Genomic DNA, 16847 nt, shown 5'->3' with positions numbered 1-16847 from the left:
CAGCTTCATGGATATGAGAAAAAAAAATCAATATAGCAAAAAACGAAAGTGAAATAAGTAAAAAATTTCATCCAACCATTCTTCGATGATACTAGAGCGTTTTCCATCTTCATATTTCAGAAGTTGAATGGTTTTTCCTTCGAAACTGAAGAAGCAAGGGTTTGAATGTGATTCGGAGGGTTTGGATGTGATTCGGAGGGTTTGAGTGTGAGAGAAATTGAATTCAGCGTCTAGTTCACGTCTTCTTTCGACGTGCCAATTTTATAACGAAATAACAATTTTGCTCTTATATAAACGAAATATGATAGTTTAATTTGATAAAATGATAGTTTTGTTTAATTAAAATGATACTCTGAGTTGATAAAATGATAGTTTTGTCGGATAGAATGATACTCTGAGTTTATAAAATGATACTTTTGCCGAATAGAATTATACTCTGAGTTGATAAAATGATAGTTTTGCCGGATAGAATGATACTCTGGGTTGATAAAATGATACTTTTGGCTTATAAATGTTAGGTTTACTGCATAACGTATTGAATTTCATACCAATCATTGGCTTCAAAACATCATCATAAACAGGAATGTACATACCTACAAATCAGTAAAACTATCATTTTATCAACTCAGATTATCATTCTATCCGGCAAAACAATCATTTTATTTATGCAGTAAACCAAACATTTATAAGCCAAAAGTATCATTTTATTAACTCATAGTATCATTCTATCCGGCAAAAAGTTATCATTTTATCAACTTAGCGTATCATTTTAACCGGCAAAACTATCATTTTATCAACTCAGAGTATCATTGTATGCAGGAATGTACATACCTATAAATCAGTAAAAGTATCATTTTATCAACTCATAGTATCGTTCTATCTGGCAAAACTATCATTTTAGTTATGCAGTAAACCTAACATTTATAAGCCAAAACTATCATTTTATCAAGTGCAACTATCATTTTATCAAGTGTAACTATCATTTTACCTTCTGAAACTATCATTTTATCCCCTCAAACTATCATTTTATAAAGTGCAACTATCATTTTATCTTCTAAAAGTATCATTTTATCCCCTGAATCTATCATTTTATCCCCTTAAACCATCATTTTATCAAGTGCAACTATCATTTTACCATCTGAAACTATATAAGCTGACACTTTAACCTGATAAAATGATAATGTAAGCGGATAAAATGACAGTAACCTTATAAAATGATATATAAGCTGAAGAAATGGCATATAAGCTGATAAAATGATACTTTAACGTGACAAAATGTCTTACAAGTTACTATTACAACTACTAGCTCTCTTTAGGGGGTTCAAATTCTCTAATCATCTTTTCAACATCGATTTTCCCTTTTTTTGCTATCATTCTGAAACTTCTGCTGTATCATTGTAAATGTCTCAAGAGCCTTCTTATTAGTTTCTCCAATAAGCAATGCTTCAGTATATTTGGCACGGAGTTTTGTGAAAGTGTCTGTCGCCTTCTCCGTTAAGCCCGAATTCTAGTTACGAACAACACCACCCATATAAGTCTCCATATGGCGCATCACATAAACTCCACAGTCAACATTGTTTGTATCGTTCTGCCATGGCATAGTCATGTGTCTGATTTTTGACATTTTGACAATTCTCCCCATGGATTGATTAACTCCATCACCAAGATAAATTCGGAAGAAATGTTTCTATTCATATAACACAAAACATACATGAGGTTGATTAAAAATGGTATTATGTTCCGTACTAAATGATATTCAATGCATTTTAACTAATAAATATTGAATGCATTTGACTAAACATACCAACATACTTGGTGCAGCTCCATGTTTCTTCTTAATCAAATCTTCACTAATCAGAGTATTGTCAATCACATCCATCATTTGCATTTTGAGATTGAAGCACATGATATAAAAATGTTCGTGTGCCCAGATCGGAAAGAATATCTAATTTTCATAACATTATATAAAAATGTCATTTAAAAAAATATAGGTACGTTGTTATGTAATGTATATCTCATTATGACTTACCATGTCATAATTTTCCCATTTGAAATTTTCAATCTTTGACACAAATTCATTTAACGCTGTGCATAATTTTTCTTGAGCCTCGGCTTGAGTCCATTCAGATCTCCTTGCAGTAATATTGTATACCTGTCATGTTTACATTTTTATAAATAAATTTAACTTTTAATGTAACACTATTATTTATTTACTCGTTTATTGTACCGTAGGTGTGGTGTTGATGAAAAGACGACTTGGTGATGCCTTTGATTTGAATTTTTCATGGTGGTATCAATTTTTACTGTACTCGTTTATCCATCTCGACCTGAGCTTCCCTGGCATCAATTTCAGTCTGGACTGGAACAGCAGTACCCTCTGGCCCACCTTGATTCCTTCTTGCGAAGGTTCTTATCATGCCACATCTTAGTCTTTTCCTTGTACCACATGGCCGAGTCATAGGCATCCAATCGGAGCTCTTCAAGTTCTTGTAGCTGCATTCTCCTCTCTGCAGCTCCAGCCTCAATATTCATATTCATTTCCTTCACTGCCCAGTAAGCTTGATGCTCCACTCCCACCGACAGATGGCACATCTTCCCAAATACCAGCCGGTATGGGGACATTCCGATAGGCATTTTAAAGGCGGTCCTGTAGGCCCAAAGCGCATCCTCCAGACAATGGCTCCAGTCTTTCCTCGTGGGATTGACCGTTTTCTCTAGAATTGCCTTGATTTCTCTGTTTGACACTTCGGCTTGGCCATTTGACAGTGGGTGGTAGGGTGTAGACAAGCGGTGGTGAACTCCGTACTTTCGCATCAAGGCTTCGATGGTTCTGTTGACGAAGTGAGTTCCTTGGTCCGAGATGATAGCCCATGGCACCCCATATCGGGTAAAGATGTTCGATTTTAAGAACTTCACCACTTTTCTGGACTCACATGTTCTCGTTGCCTTTGCTTCTATCCATTTGGACACGTAGTCCACCGCTACCAATATGTAGAGATTGCCTTCAGATGCGGGAAAGGGTCCCATGAAATCCATTCCCCATACATCAAATATTTCACAAACAATAATAGGGATCTGAGTCATCTCATCTCTCGTAGATATCCCTCTAGTAAGTTGGCATCTCGGGCACCTCTTGCAGAATTCATAAGCATCTCTATGGATGGAAGACCAGTAGAATCTGCTGTCCAGTACTTTCCTAGCTGTTTTCTTTGGTCCAAAGTGACCACCACAAGCTAGTGCGTGGCAGTGGACCATCACATCTTCCTGTTCCCAGTCTGGTATACAGCGCCAAATCACTTGATCCGCCCCCATCTTCCATAGATAAGGATCATCCCAATAGAAGTATCGGGAGTCGTTTTTCAGTTTCAGCTTTTGTGCCCTTGTAATCTCATCACTCCCAGGCAGCTCGCCTGTTACCAAGTAGTTGGCCATGTCAGCAAACCATGGCTCTTTCCGCGTGTGTTGTCCCTTGCCTCCTTGCTCGGCTTGATCAACCTCTTCCTCTTGGTTGACCCACTGATGTTTAGATGTTGACTTGACCAGATATAGGTGTTCCTCAGGCAAGGCGTCTGGAATGGCTTCACCGTTATCGTCTTGTAAAATTCGGCTTAGGTGATCCGCCACTCTGTTCTCACATCCTTTTTTATCCACTGCTTCCCAATCGAACTCCTGTACGAGGAGTACCCATCTGATCAATCGCGGCTTTGATTCCTTCTTCGCTAAGAGGTATTTGATGGCCGCATGATCTGTATACACTGTCACTTTGGACCCCAGCAGGTATGGCCTAAACTTCTCAAATGCGAAAACCACCGATAGCATCTCCTTTTTCGGTAACGTCATAATTCTTCTGTGCTTGATTCAGAGTTTTGGAGGCGTAGAAGATGACGTAACTCTTTCCTTCGATCTTCTGACCTAACACTGCCCCACAACATAGTCACTAGCATCACACATCACCTCAAAGGGGTGAATCCAGTTAGGGGCACGTATTCTCGGAGAGCTTATCAATCGGTTCTTCAGAAATTGGAATGCGGCCTTGCAGGTATCTGAGAATTCAAACTCTACATCATTCTGGAGAAGTTTCGTCAGAGGCTGGGCTATCTTTGCGAAATCTTTGATGAATCTTCTGTAGAACCCAGCGTTCCCCAAAAAGGCTCTGATGTCCTTCTGGTTGGTAGGATATGTGAGTTTTGCAATGACCGCTACCTTTGCTGGGTCGACCTCGATTCTCCTGCTCGACACTACATGGTCAGGACTATTCCTTCAGTTACCAAAAAATGGCATTTTTTGAAATTTAGAACCAAGTCCTTCTGGCAGCATCTTTCCAGCACCCTGTTCAGGCTATGCAGTCCTTGATCAAAATTGTCCCCATAGACAGTGAAATCGTCCATGAAGATCTCAATGCAATCTTTCAACAGGTCCGAGAAAATGCTCATCATGCATCTCTAGAAAGTGCATGGGGCGTTACAGAGGCCAAAGGGCATCCTTCTGTAAGAATATGTGCCAAAGGGGAAGGTGAATGTTGTTTTCTCCTGGTCGTCTGGATTCACAGCGATCTGGAAACAGCCACTATAACCATCCAGGAAGCTGAAGTACTGCTTCCCTGCCAACTTCTCCAACATTTGATCAATGAACGACAGAGGGAAGTGATCCTTCTTCGTGGCTTGGTTCAGATTTTTGTAATCTATGCACATTCTCCACCCAGTAACTGGCCTTGTCGTGATCAATTCGTTCTTTTCATTTTTCACGACTTGGATTCCTCCTTTCTTCGGCACCATGTGCACTGGACTGACACAGTTACTGTCCGGGATGGAATAGATACTTCCAATCGAGACCAACTTAACAATTTCCTTCAGCACCTCTTCCCTCATGTTAGGGTTGAGTTTTCGTTGTTGGTCGCGATGTGGCTTGGCTCCTTCTTCCAATCGGATGTGGTGCATACACAAGCCTAGGCTGATGCCCACCAAATCCGTCAGTTTCCATCCGATCGCCTTCTGATTTCTTTTCAATACTTCCAGCAATCTATCTTCCTGCCCCTGGGTCAACTGGCTGTTGATAATAACGGGCATTGTTTCTTCCTCCCCCAAGGCGTACTTAAGATGTGCTGGAAGGGGCATCAACTCCTTCTCGGGCTTTGGCTCTTCAGTGGGCAGAGGGTTTTCTGCCTCTTCTTTTTCCAGTGACTTGCCTTGATCAAGCTCTTCGCTAGGCTAGATACTTGAGCTGTCCCAATTGACCCAGCTGGCCTCGGACGCTCACAAAAATCTGTTATTGCCTTTGCGATGGCTTGGTCATCCATCTCTCCGACCTTCATGGTGTCAAACCTTTCTTCTACTTCTTTTTCGACCTCTTTATCTTCAGCAGAATCAGTGAATTCTCTCTTTAAGAATTCCTCCTCTAGAAATTCCTGCACCAACGGTTCAGTTGCGTCCACAGAGTACACGTTCTCACCGTCGGCTGGCTTCTTCATGGCTTCATCAATACTGAACATGTACTTCTCTCCCTTGAAATCCAGGCTTATAGTCTAATTTTGGACGTCTATAATAGTGCTGGCTGTGGACAGGAATGGTCGTCCCAGTAGGACTCCACTCGATTCCTTTGCTGCGGGCTCCGTCATCTTGATTACAAAAAAATTAGCTGGGTGCATAAAGTTATTCACCTTTACAATAACGTCCTCCAGAATTCCTTCTGGGTGAATACACGATCTGTCGGCCAACTGTATCATTATGTCAGTGTTGACGAGTTTGGCTGCTCCCAGTTTCCGATAGATGGAGTATGGCAGAACGTTGATAGATGCCCCCAAATCGCACATGGCGTGCTCCACTTGGATATCTCCGATAGAAATAGGGAGCGTGAACATTCCAGGGTTAGTTTTCTTGGAGAGGAGGTCGCTTCTCTGGATCACGGCAGAGACGTTCTCATCTGTAATTAGTCTCCCTTCCTCGTTGACTTCCCCCGCCAAGTAGTCTTTGATGGTTTTACTAATTGGGGGCATTTTTAACGCCGTCAAGAGAGGCACCTTCATCTCCACGTCCTTGAACATGCTTGCCACATCGATTGTGGCGTCTTTCTTCCTTGTTACCATTCCGCGATATGGATATGGCTTGACCTTTTCAGTTTCCTTCTTCTGACTTTCTTCTGAAGCTTCATCTCCCACCTTTTCCTTGCCTTTTTCTTTCGCCTGATCCACTTTGTTGGATCCTCCCTCTTCTTCAAGGTTGGGTCCATAATTAGTTGCTGGAGACATTCCAGGATAACTGGGGCCTTGGAAAACTTTTCCTGACCTCAGGGACACTTCACTGATGTGTTCACGACCAGGCGTCTGTACAGTAGCTAGAATTTTTCCTTCATTCCCCCTCAGCTCACCCAGCGACATCGCAACTTGAGAAAGCTGTTTTGTTAATATCTCCAACGCTACCTGCTGCTCTTTCTGAGCCTCCTGGATTTCCCGCATTGCATCATTAAGATGATGCGGTACTATCATATCAGCTTGGTTACCGCCGGGGTGGCGGTTATATCTTTGATACGGCGGTCCCACTCCGTGGTTGGGCTGCGGGTACTTAGATTGCCCGTGGTGTTCCTGCTGGTATGACGGCTGGTTGTAGAGTTGATTTCCCGGATACTGGTTTCCTCGTTGATGTGGATGGACATAACTAACCATCTGGTTGTTTGACTGAAAGCCTTGCTGTCTGTACCCCCAATTTTCTTCCTGTTGTCGGCTTGACCAGTTAGACTGTCCTCCACTTGACCAGTTCCCTTGAGGTCCACTTGACCACCCTGCTTGTCCTCCCTACATTCTGTTCCCTCCAGTGTTTGGCCTATCCTGGATTCGAGCAGGCCAGTTGGGTTGCCCGTCAGAGGGTTGTATCTGCTGTGTCGAGGGTGGTTGGCCTTGATTCTGATTGGTCCACCTAAAGTTTGGGCGGTCCCTCCATGGAGCATCTCTCTATTTCCCCTGGATCCAGTTGTCATTTGCGTTCCAGTGGCCAATGGCATTCACTTGGGCCCGCGGTTCTACCTCAGGGGAGAATTCGCAGTAATAATAATGATGTTCTGCTAGTGGGGATGGTTACGGCACATATTGTGTTTCCTTCGGTGCAGATGGTGGTAGCGGCCTGGCCTTCTCCACTGCTTCCAACAGCTTCTTCTCCATTTGCTCGAATCGAACCTCTAATTTTTCATCGTTGCGCGCCTCTGCTGAGTGCACAGCTCCTCTCCTATACTGCCCTCGAGATGTTTCGTACGACCGCTTGGCCTCGATCAGCCTCTCCAGTATATTCTTGGCTTGGCTAAATGCGGTTTTCGAGAAGTCCCCTTGAGCTGCGAGGTTGAGGTCGTTATTGCTGTCTACTGTGAGTCCGCCATAAAAGATCGAGTAGATTTCTCGCTCCCCCAGCTTGTGGTTAGGGCATGCTTGAAGAAGCCCTTGGAATCTGTCCCAGTACTGGCCGAGGGGCTCATCGTAGTCCTGTATGGCTTCTGTAATCTCCCTTTTCAGGGCACTCGTCTTCGATGCTGGAAAGAAACGATCGAGAAATATCATGCAGAACTCAGCGTATGTCCTGATGGATCCTTCTGGCAGCCTTGACAGCCAGACACCCGCTTCGCCCTTCAAAACGAAGGGAATAGCCTTGAGCCTGTAATCTTCGGATGTAGATCCAGCCGACATGGGCTGAATATCACAGTATCGGCAGAAAGCGTACGGACACTCCTTCGAAAGACCGTAGAAGTGGGACAAAACGGCCAGCACTCCTGACTTAATCGCGATGGTCCACATCCCAGGAGTAGCGGCGATGGTATGTGTGGGCTCCCTGTCGTTATGAGCGTGTAGAGAACAGATTCCCGAGTCGTTATCGGGGAGGGCTATCTCTGCTTCTGTTCGTTCTGGTGGTGGTGGTTGTGTGTTCTGTTCAGCGGCTGCTGCTGCTCTGTAACGAGTGGTGACAACGCCGGCTTCCTGGACTCTCCAATGAGCGTTAGCGCCTTTGTATATAAAAGGGTGATTCCAGTGGCCGCCGCGGTGGTACCTTCTCATCAACAGCAGGAAAAACAAATGAGAAAATAGAGAAATAAAATTATATACACCTACGCACTACGCACAAACATAAAATAACACCATGCTTCCCCGGCAACGACGCCATTTTGGAGGGCCTCGAACGAGAGGTTTTGTGAATGGATCAAGTTATATGAAGGATAACCGAACCGGTTGGATTAGGTAGCAAATGTCGTTGCCACTTGATCAATGCAATCTCGCTCTCACTCGATTCCTACAAATGTAATTTGTAAACTCTCAATTTTGCACTACTTTAATAGTAAAGCGGCAAGTTCGGGGTCGATCCCACAAAGAAGTTGGTGTATTAAGTGTGTGAATAGTGAATAGGGGTTGGCTGCTGCCACGCTTTAACTTGAGAGTTTTTAACTACTGATTTTACTCTAGACAAGATTAAACTTGCTAACTTGATCAAGGTAACTTTAACTACTGGGTCAAGTGCATCGTAACTAAACTGAAACTAAAGCAGTAAATGTGAGGATGAAAACGAAAACAACTTTGATTAAACTAGAACAGTACAGCGTGAAATTTAAACTAAGCTAGCACTTCGGAAAATAAGAAAACAAGTAAACCGAGAAGATCCTCGGCGGGAAACTTAAGAATACGCCGACAGATAACAAGTATTCTACAACGCTTCTTCAATCGCCCTCTCTAACTAAGCAACACTTTATCTAGAAAACTGGACTAAGCTAGAGAACTGAACTAAGCTAAACTAAGATGGAAAGTAAAGGATCATATTCTTTTTATGTGGTGGTATATCCTCTATTTATAGGCTCGGCATGACCTCCAGCTGGATAACAATCTTGGCAGGGAATATTCGCTCATGCTGAGAGTGAGCGACTCATTGATTGCTACGTGCTCTTCTTCTAGAATGACAACGCTTTTCAGTAACAAATTCGTGACTCAGCTCCATCCTTGCGTCTCATATATCAGCACGTGTCCCCTTCTAGAACATTGTCCATGATAACAGAATGCTGCACACCATCCAGCTCTTAGCCTCGCGTGTCCTTCTTCTAACATCCAGCGGTCTCCTCCTTAACTGCTTGATTACTCCCCTTGATCAATTTCCCCTGAAATCTGGCCTTTTTCTCCTATTGTACTAGCTTGATAAGTTTGGACTTGTTGCCTTGGTCAAACGGCATTACTACACATTTAACCCTTGTTTTGCGCATTAAAATCGATCAAGTAGCGTATATTTTACCCTTAAACCGATGCATGAAATGAGCCTTATCAACAGGTACAATCTATAATAATTCTAGAAGCTTTGTATATAAATTTTATAGATTTTATATAAGTAATTGACATTGTGCATATCGTAGTTGACATAGATAAATATATAATTGACATGGTATAGCATGGAGTTTCACTAGTAAATATAAATTGTACATATGTTGTTAATATGTTATTAATAAAAACACAGGAAGACAGGGATGATGCAGCTCCATGCTCAATTGTTGAGTAATTAATGCAAGAGGGTCTTGAAACACTGGATGACACACCTCCTGAAATGAACATACAAAAACAAGGATATAAAGGGAAAGAGAAGATACATGAGGAAAAACAAAAAACGCCTGAAAACACAGAGAGAAGACTGATTGTCTACCAGGTAAAATAAGTAAAGCTAACCTTATTTTTTAAAAATGACTGAATTGTTGTTGACATTGCTTGTAATTGTTGTTAACATGACTTGTATGCGTAGTTGACGTGACTCGTAATTGTTCTAGACATAGATTGTATGTGTAGTTGACAAAGCATGTACAGTAGTTGACATAACTTTTATGTGCAGTTGACACGATATGTATTATCGTTGACATAATTATATTAGTTATTGACATGGTTAGTATAATATTGTTGACATGATTTGTAATTGTAAGTAACATTAAATTCATGACTTGTAATATTAACTAACCAGAATTTTACATGGACGCACTGACAACACAACCCTGTTCCGATCTCTGAGATTCCAATGGCTGAAGCTACAGAGAGACGGACTCGTGCTAAAAGTCGTCCTAGCCCGATGCTACGCTCACCATTTGAAATACGAGCTATGCATATGAAACCAAACCTGAACCCGGATGGAAGAGATATCTACTACTACATAGTAGAAACTGAAGGAACAAACGAATATGCATAATTTAATTCTTTGAATAATCTATACAATACTTTTAGATTTCTATGCAGTTGACATAATTTATGAATTATGATTAAATGTTGTTTGCATGCTTTCATTTCAGTGATACATGCATTTACACTAATGGTTTTGTTTGGGCAAGCGAAGGAGTGTTTTCATCTCTGAAACCCCATACAGAAATCATTATAGGTGTAATTGATGTATGGGCAGTACACCTGAACTTCAGAGAAAAAGAAAGGGCAAAAACGTCACCTCCACGCCTGTTTCTAACAACATCCCCATGCGTGTGTAATCTAAATTTATATGAAAATTATTTGAATGACAGATTTCACTAACAAAAAATATTAAATGCAATATTTGAATATAACAAATCGGCCGCCTCATTGTAATCCATTACAATCCAAGAACAACTTTGTGTCACGCATTGAATAAGAGATTAGAAGAATACAAGATTTCGATTGGAGAAAAATTGATTTGGTAAGAAATTTATTTTTGTATAAAGATCTCACAATGTCACATACATAAATTTGGACAGGTGTTGTCAAATTCTTTTCTCTAATTTTATCTCTCATGTAATACATGTCTTCTTCCCAGTTTTTACAAGTGGCTATTACTACCTTGTGGTATTTTGGATGAAGATCAACAAAATTGAGATAATCGATAGTGTCAAACCACCTAAAGACAAGGATCCATTAGAAATGTATAGCATTGATGTTTGAATACTGGTATGCTTTTTTTAATATATGTTTACATTTTGTTGACATAATTTATACCTCTTGTTGAAATGCTTTGTATGTATAGTTTAATTTAGTTTTTTATATATTTGCAGAAAGATATGTTTGAGGCATACTTCATAGAAAAAAGCATATCAGAGCTATCGGAAAATATAAAGAAGTCTCCATACAAAGTTGTTCCTTTAGATTGGGCCATGAAAGCTCAAATAAGTGACTAAGGACTCTAGTTTGCAATACAGATTAAAAACATGCAGAGTTCGTGCAACTGATCAAGTCAGACGATGAATGGATCAAGCAGGCAACTATCTGGTCGTTGGTTATGTAAACGGAGAGACTTAGGGCTTTCAAGACCTTAACCCACAATACTATATAATAGTAAAGGGAAGTAAGTTTCGAATCCCACATGGACAGAGGCGTGCCGAGTTGTGTTCGGGACATGTTGGAAGTTGGTTGTTGCCACGCTTAACTAAGGTGGGTTAAACTACGACTAAGAACTGGACTACTCAGATCACAAAATTAACTTGATCAACTAGGCTAAGCATAATGAAAACAGCATGTCTCAAACGGATCAACTCAAGTAAGAAATAGTTACGACAGCGTAAAGTAGTTGGGACCACTGAAAAGAAATTGCGCATTACCAAAAGCAGTAAACAACAAAAGGTGACAAAGACTGCTACTCTAACAAACTACGACCTTCTTCATCACTAAGCAACTAAATTAAACACCTACGACAGATGAAAACAGAGCAGATGACATGAAAATAGGAAACAGACAAATTGAAACACAAATTCATGTAATTTAGACAGAAGAGAAACATATCTAAAGTATCTATCCTAATTTCATGCAAATTGACGAACTAGAACTTAGATCTAACTACGAGAAATCGAAAACAGAACAACGACCGATTATCTGAACAAAATCCAACATAGAGATCAACAAATCCAAACCAACATGTATCGCATACTCCATGTAAACATCAGATCTAATCATAAACGACTAAATTATGCAGAACTGACTTAAAATCAGAACAGAACTAAGCTAAGCAAGAGAAACGAAATTATAAAACACCAGATCCAAAATAACTTGCATTAAAAACTCCATTTCATAAATGATCTTCTATAAGTGAAATAAAACAGAATTCCCAACTCAAATTTGAAAATCGATCAACAACGGAATGTAGCTAAAGTAGCTACTAAGAAAAAATCATAAAGAACAACTAGAATTCGGCAAAACATGAACTAAAAGCAAAATAACAATTGTTTTGACCCCTCGGGGTTTAAGGAAAACACAAACTACGAAGACTTCTTGGCGGATTTGAGTCCCTTCTTCCTGGATGTGGAAGAAGGTGTTGGGACTACCACAGCGGAAGACACGAAAAACAAGCAGGTCCTTACGGATCTATTTAAGTGATTATGCATTCAATTCCAATTTCATGCAATTATTCTAGATCTATAGATGAACACATCAAATAAACATGTTGACATGCAATTTGATGTAGATTTGATTGTTACCTCTTGATCCATCATTGGATTGACGTTGCTAGCTGCACCACCCGGAGATCCTTGATTTATCGACCACGAATCTTCCATGCTATTCCCTTGTCCTTGATTATTCATCCGTGTGGGCAGATCTCAAAGAATCAATAAAAGTGATATGAGATCTAGAAAGTCCAAACACAAAAAACGAGATTATCTTGTCCTAATCCTATGAATTAGAATAGAACAAGAACAAAACAAGAACCTTATCCTCCCTTGTGCAAAGGCATGAGAACCGAGGCACCTATGAGGGCGGCTAGGGTTAGGGTTTTAGAGTTGTGAATTGTGTATTGTGTATATAGGGTTTCCATCTCTCTCACTATTTATAAGAAGACTTATAGGGTTCACCCATTAGATAAATATCTAACTAAATCAAATGACCCATGATTTAATATATTATCAATGGAATATTATTTTGTTCCACTAAAGAATAATATTGCACTCCCATCTAAATCACCAAATTACAAATAAATTGGGTCCATTTTATTTTATAATATTTCCCGCGTTTAAGATTATCTTAATCCGTCAATTTAATTCTTTGTCTGCTACGTGACTTGAATTAAAATAATTCTCCAAAGAGTTTTCTAGTTTGAAACTTTATTTATTATTCGTGGAATAAAATTCCAACTACGCAGATTTCTGAATAATAAATTCTTTTTTCAAACACCTCTTGGGGATTTAATCATACCACACTGGGCACACGAATTCTATAAAATAATATTCCAATGCCTTCATGATATTCAATTACTACCTCCCAAGATATCATGTTTGAGTTACGTACAAACTCTCCCATATTGATAAGTCAAAGTGGTGTTTGATTAAATAAACAATATTGATATTAATTTCATAGACTAGAAAATACTAAAATTTCTGAAATATATTCTTTCAGTAGATCCTTTCTACTGCTTTACCACACCAGTGTTACTAATATCTTCTTAGGTAAGAGAGAATTATTACAAACACTGCAACTATACCAATAGGTAGCCAAAGTCTATCTAGATTGTGAATATGTTTTTCTTCTTACTAGATCTGGCCAAGTTCCCTACTGGAAAATTCATGAGGATTCATTGAATTTCCCTACTTTGACCTTCTTAGTAAGAAGCCTTAGACTTGTTTATTATATTTCAATAAATAAACCATTATATTATATTATTTATCCTCATAATTAGGTAAACAAGTGGACGTGGCATTTCTCGTATACATGCATAAGCTGACTGTACAAAGTCATGTACTCTCGAAGCATCTTTTAGTATACAAACCCCAACAGAAGGGAGAAAAGTTGAGGTACAACGGTGACTTTGGTGGCTCCTAGCTTCCTAGCTCCATGTTACGAATAAAAGTGTGGAATGTGAAGTGACCAGAAAATGATGATGCCGAACTCCCTGAAGGAAAGAACACAGGCTGCTGTGTGCTTTCTCTCCACTATTTATAGGATGGTATTGAGCCCAAATCCCTATGGTAAGCTCATCATGTCTTGACATTAATGCCCTTGAGATGTCATCTACTTTTCTCTCTCCTATAACTCATCATCTCATGTGGTGAACTCCACTTGATCAACTTGTTGGTTGGGCAGGCTCCATTGCTTGTCCGCAACTGATCCACTTGTCTTCGGTTCTGGCCGCGTCAGCACTTTTTAGCCCCTACACACTCAAGTTCACCACTTTTTCGCACATTATCACCCCTGTTAGTGTAATAAACCCCTATAAAACCATGTTTGTAACGAGACCTATCAAACTGTTCACAGTTAAACCATGCTTGTCCTCAAGTATGAAAGAACAACAAGAAAAAGGGCAAGTTACATGCATGGGTCCCTGACCAACTCCTAGAAACTAAACAGACTCAACAGATATTAACACAGACTGACTCATACAAGCAACCCTTACGCAAATATTTACATCTCCATGTTTGAAACTGGCTCAACTTCTGGCAATATTCCCCACAAGCTTAAGGTCATTCCAAATATTTTGCAGTATCAAATTCCTCCCTCCCCTTTTGTTCAGTCTTATCAGCCTATCAGTTCGTCAAGATAGCCCCTACTCTAGCCAACTGTTGGATTCACTCAGTCACTCATTTCTCACCAGAGATGTAAGGACCATTCACTCATTCATTTTGCCATACCACTGATGCTTGAGCTCCATAGGCATAGACTAGCTGCTTAAGGTCTTTCTTAGGGTTGTAATGGGGCCAGGGGTTATGATGTAAATAGGGAAGGATCCTATGGGTCCTAAGTTCATAAAATCTTGAAACAACGAAAGACATGTGAACATGGGAACAAAATTGGAGCAACCTCCCTATTACATCTTCAAACTTTCCCACATATAAACGATATCCCTTGGCCATTTTGGCCTTATTCATCTAACCTTGTTCACAGGGCCAGGTTACATTCTTTTCCTACCCCACCCAACATCTATGCATACATCTATTTTTCCCTTTTGGGGTCAGGTTACACTTTCTCCTGCCCTTTATTTAACTATTTCTCTCTCTTTTTTCTGGGTCAGATTATAACTTCCTGCCCTCTTCTTTTTCTCTCTCTCTTTCCTTTTTTTTCCTACCCGATTGGCTACTCTTTCTTTTCTATCCCTTCTATCCCCAGTTGGTTAGCTGCTCCATTCTATCCCCTAACTCACATGGCATGGAGGCTCATGGTTTCAAAGGAGGATGGATTAGAAATGTAGGCTCAAAATGAGGTAACTAAGGGGTGCCTTTACAATGAGGCGGGTTCATCTGGTTCGAAAGAAAAAAGGCCAAACTGGTTATTTCCTATTGCCTTTAGTCCTCACTAGCCTGTGTCATTTCCCTCTCAGCATCAAGTGGCAGCCTCTCTAACTTTTTATATTTCAGTAGAAAGTGTTCTACTCTGGCTTAAAACTCACATTTGGAGGGCTTCATAGTTGGCTAAAAATCTGGGCTCTTCCATCGTTCTTACTTCCTCTAGGCTGACTCCAACTTATTTTTAGAAAGAGGGTCTCACAATTCAACATGCACTTTCTTCTTCATTAAGTCTCATTAAAGGTTTTATGCCTTCAGTTATTGTCAGCTCATTCATGTTGTCCTAACATAACTTGAACACACATAGATTGGGTCGACATGCTTCTTTCAAATGACCCACTATCCTAACAACTGACCTATCAATTGATCAAGTTATGATTCGACATGCTTCGCTAGCTTGATTCAGATGATTAACAGGTTCAAAAGGTAAACATAGATAAGTCAAGCCATGCTTATGTCCAAATACTCCATACTACCCCCTCCCCTCTCACTTTATCTTCACTTGCCCTCAAGCTAACACAATAAAGTGGAAAAGAGTAGTAAGTGTTGCACTCTTTTTTAAAAAAAAACATACAAAACCAAATCAACAAACACAAACTTCTCACACTTAGACCGAACATCGAGCTAAGTGGGAGAAGACATCAACACTTACCAAAGAACACACATAAACACAGATAAACTTCTCACACTTAGGCTGGACACCAGGCTAAGTGTGGTCAAGATAAGCAAGAAAAACAGACACACATATGTACAGAAAATTAAAAACATAAATTTAAAATACTTGGTCGTGTGGGGGTAGTCATTTCCTTGGTTGATCCCTTCTGAAGTCAACTGCTCTGGAGTGTGGTTCATTTCTTCCAACTGATCTGTTGATGCTCGTGCCTAGGGCTGTAGGTTGGTCTCTTCCAGCTGGTCTCGTGCTGCTTGCGCCTGAGGCTGTAGGTTGGTCTCTTCCAGGTGGTCTCCTGCTGCTTGCACCTGGGGTTGTAGGTTAGGGAGCACTTTGCCGCTGTGGAACTATTTCTCTGGCCATCAGGGACACCATCTCTCGCACCACGTAGACCGCTGTCCTGACATCCTCATTGTGTTACATTTGTATCTCCGTCTGGGTTGCCAGCAACTGCGTATAGACCTCAGAGCTCAAAGCTATTCTTTTAGTATGCAGGGTTATCCTCTCTGTCAGCCCTTCCATTCTGGCCCTCCAATCGTCTAGGTGTCCCACGAGTTCCACGAGGATAGCATGACCAGGAGACACCGCAGGAGTAGCATACGTAGCAAGTGCCACAGCATCGTTCTGTGTTTCTGTCTCCTTTTCCTTTTCAGTTACAACCACCTCCATCTGCTTCTTCTTGGTTCTTCTCTTCACAACCCCCTCTGACTGCGAGCCTGGCTTAATTACTTGATAGAAACACAATCTGCCACCTCTCTGTACCAGGATGCCCACATTCGTGAAGAATTTTTTACCAAAAAGTTCTGGATTAGGGCAGTAAGACAGCCTGGGTATCCTCTCTACTACGGTCATGTCCACACAGTTCGTGAAAATAGCCCCTAGTACATGACAACAATTTAAATTGCAGGAAGCGCAGCTGGAGATCGACTGACAGGTCCTAGCGACCTAATATCCCAAATGT

The 16847-nt window shown here is 40.6% G+C and overlaps 1 protein-coding gene across 1 annotated transcript; it reads right to left on the bottom strand.

Annotated features, from left to right (window-relative positions):
- Positions 1–3912: 3912 nt before the first annotated feature.
- On the bottom strand, positions 3913–5066 carry LOC121809048. Its single transcript, XM_042209598.1, has 2 exons — positions 4466–5066; positions 3913–4238 (listed from the first exon to the last, which is right to left on the bottom strand). The coding sequence occupies exons 1-2, from the start codon at positions 5064–5066 to the stop codon at positions 3913–3915; spliced, it is 927 nt and encodes a 308-aa protein (XP_042065532.1).
- Positions 5067–16847: the final 11781 nt, after the last annotated feature.

This window comes from Salvia splendens, chromosome 6, assembly GCF_004379255.2.
Source record: "Salvia splendens isolate huo1 chromosome 6, SspV2, whole genome shotgun sequence".
In the NCBI taxonomy this organism is placed as follows: domain Eukaryota; kingdom Viridiplantae; phylum Streptophyta; class Magnoliopsida; order Lamiales; family Lamiaceae; genus Salvia; species Salvia splendens.
Note: the sequence above shows the minus strand (reverse complement) of the source record. Positions and strands in the feature narration are given on the sequence as shown.

Excerpts from the sequence above, each read along its gene's own strand:
- LOC121809048 (XM_042209598.1), bottom strand. The coding sequence starts at position 5,066 with ATGCCCGTTATTATCAACAGCCAGTTGACCCAGGGGCAGGAAGATAGA. Across the intron at positions 4,239-4,465 it reads AAGGATGCCCTTTGGCCTCT|TGTCGAGCAGGAGAATCGAG; the intron begins GTAACGCCCCAT and ends CTGACCATGTAG.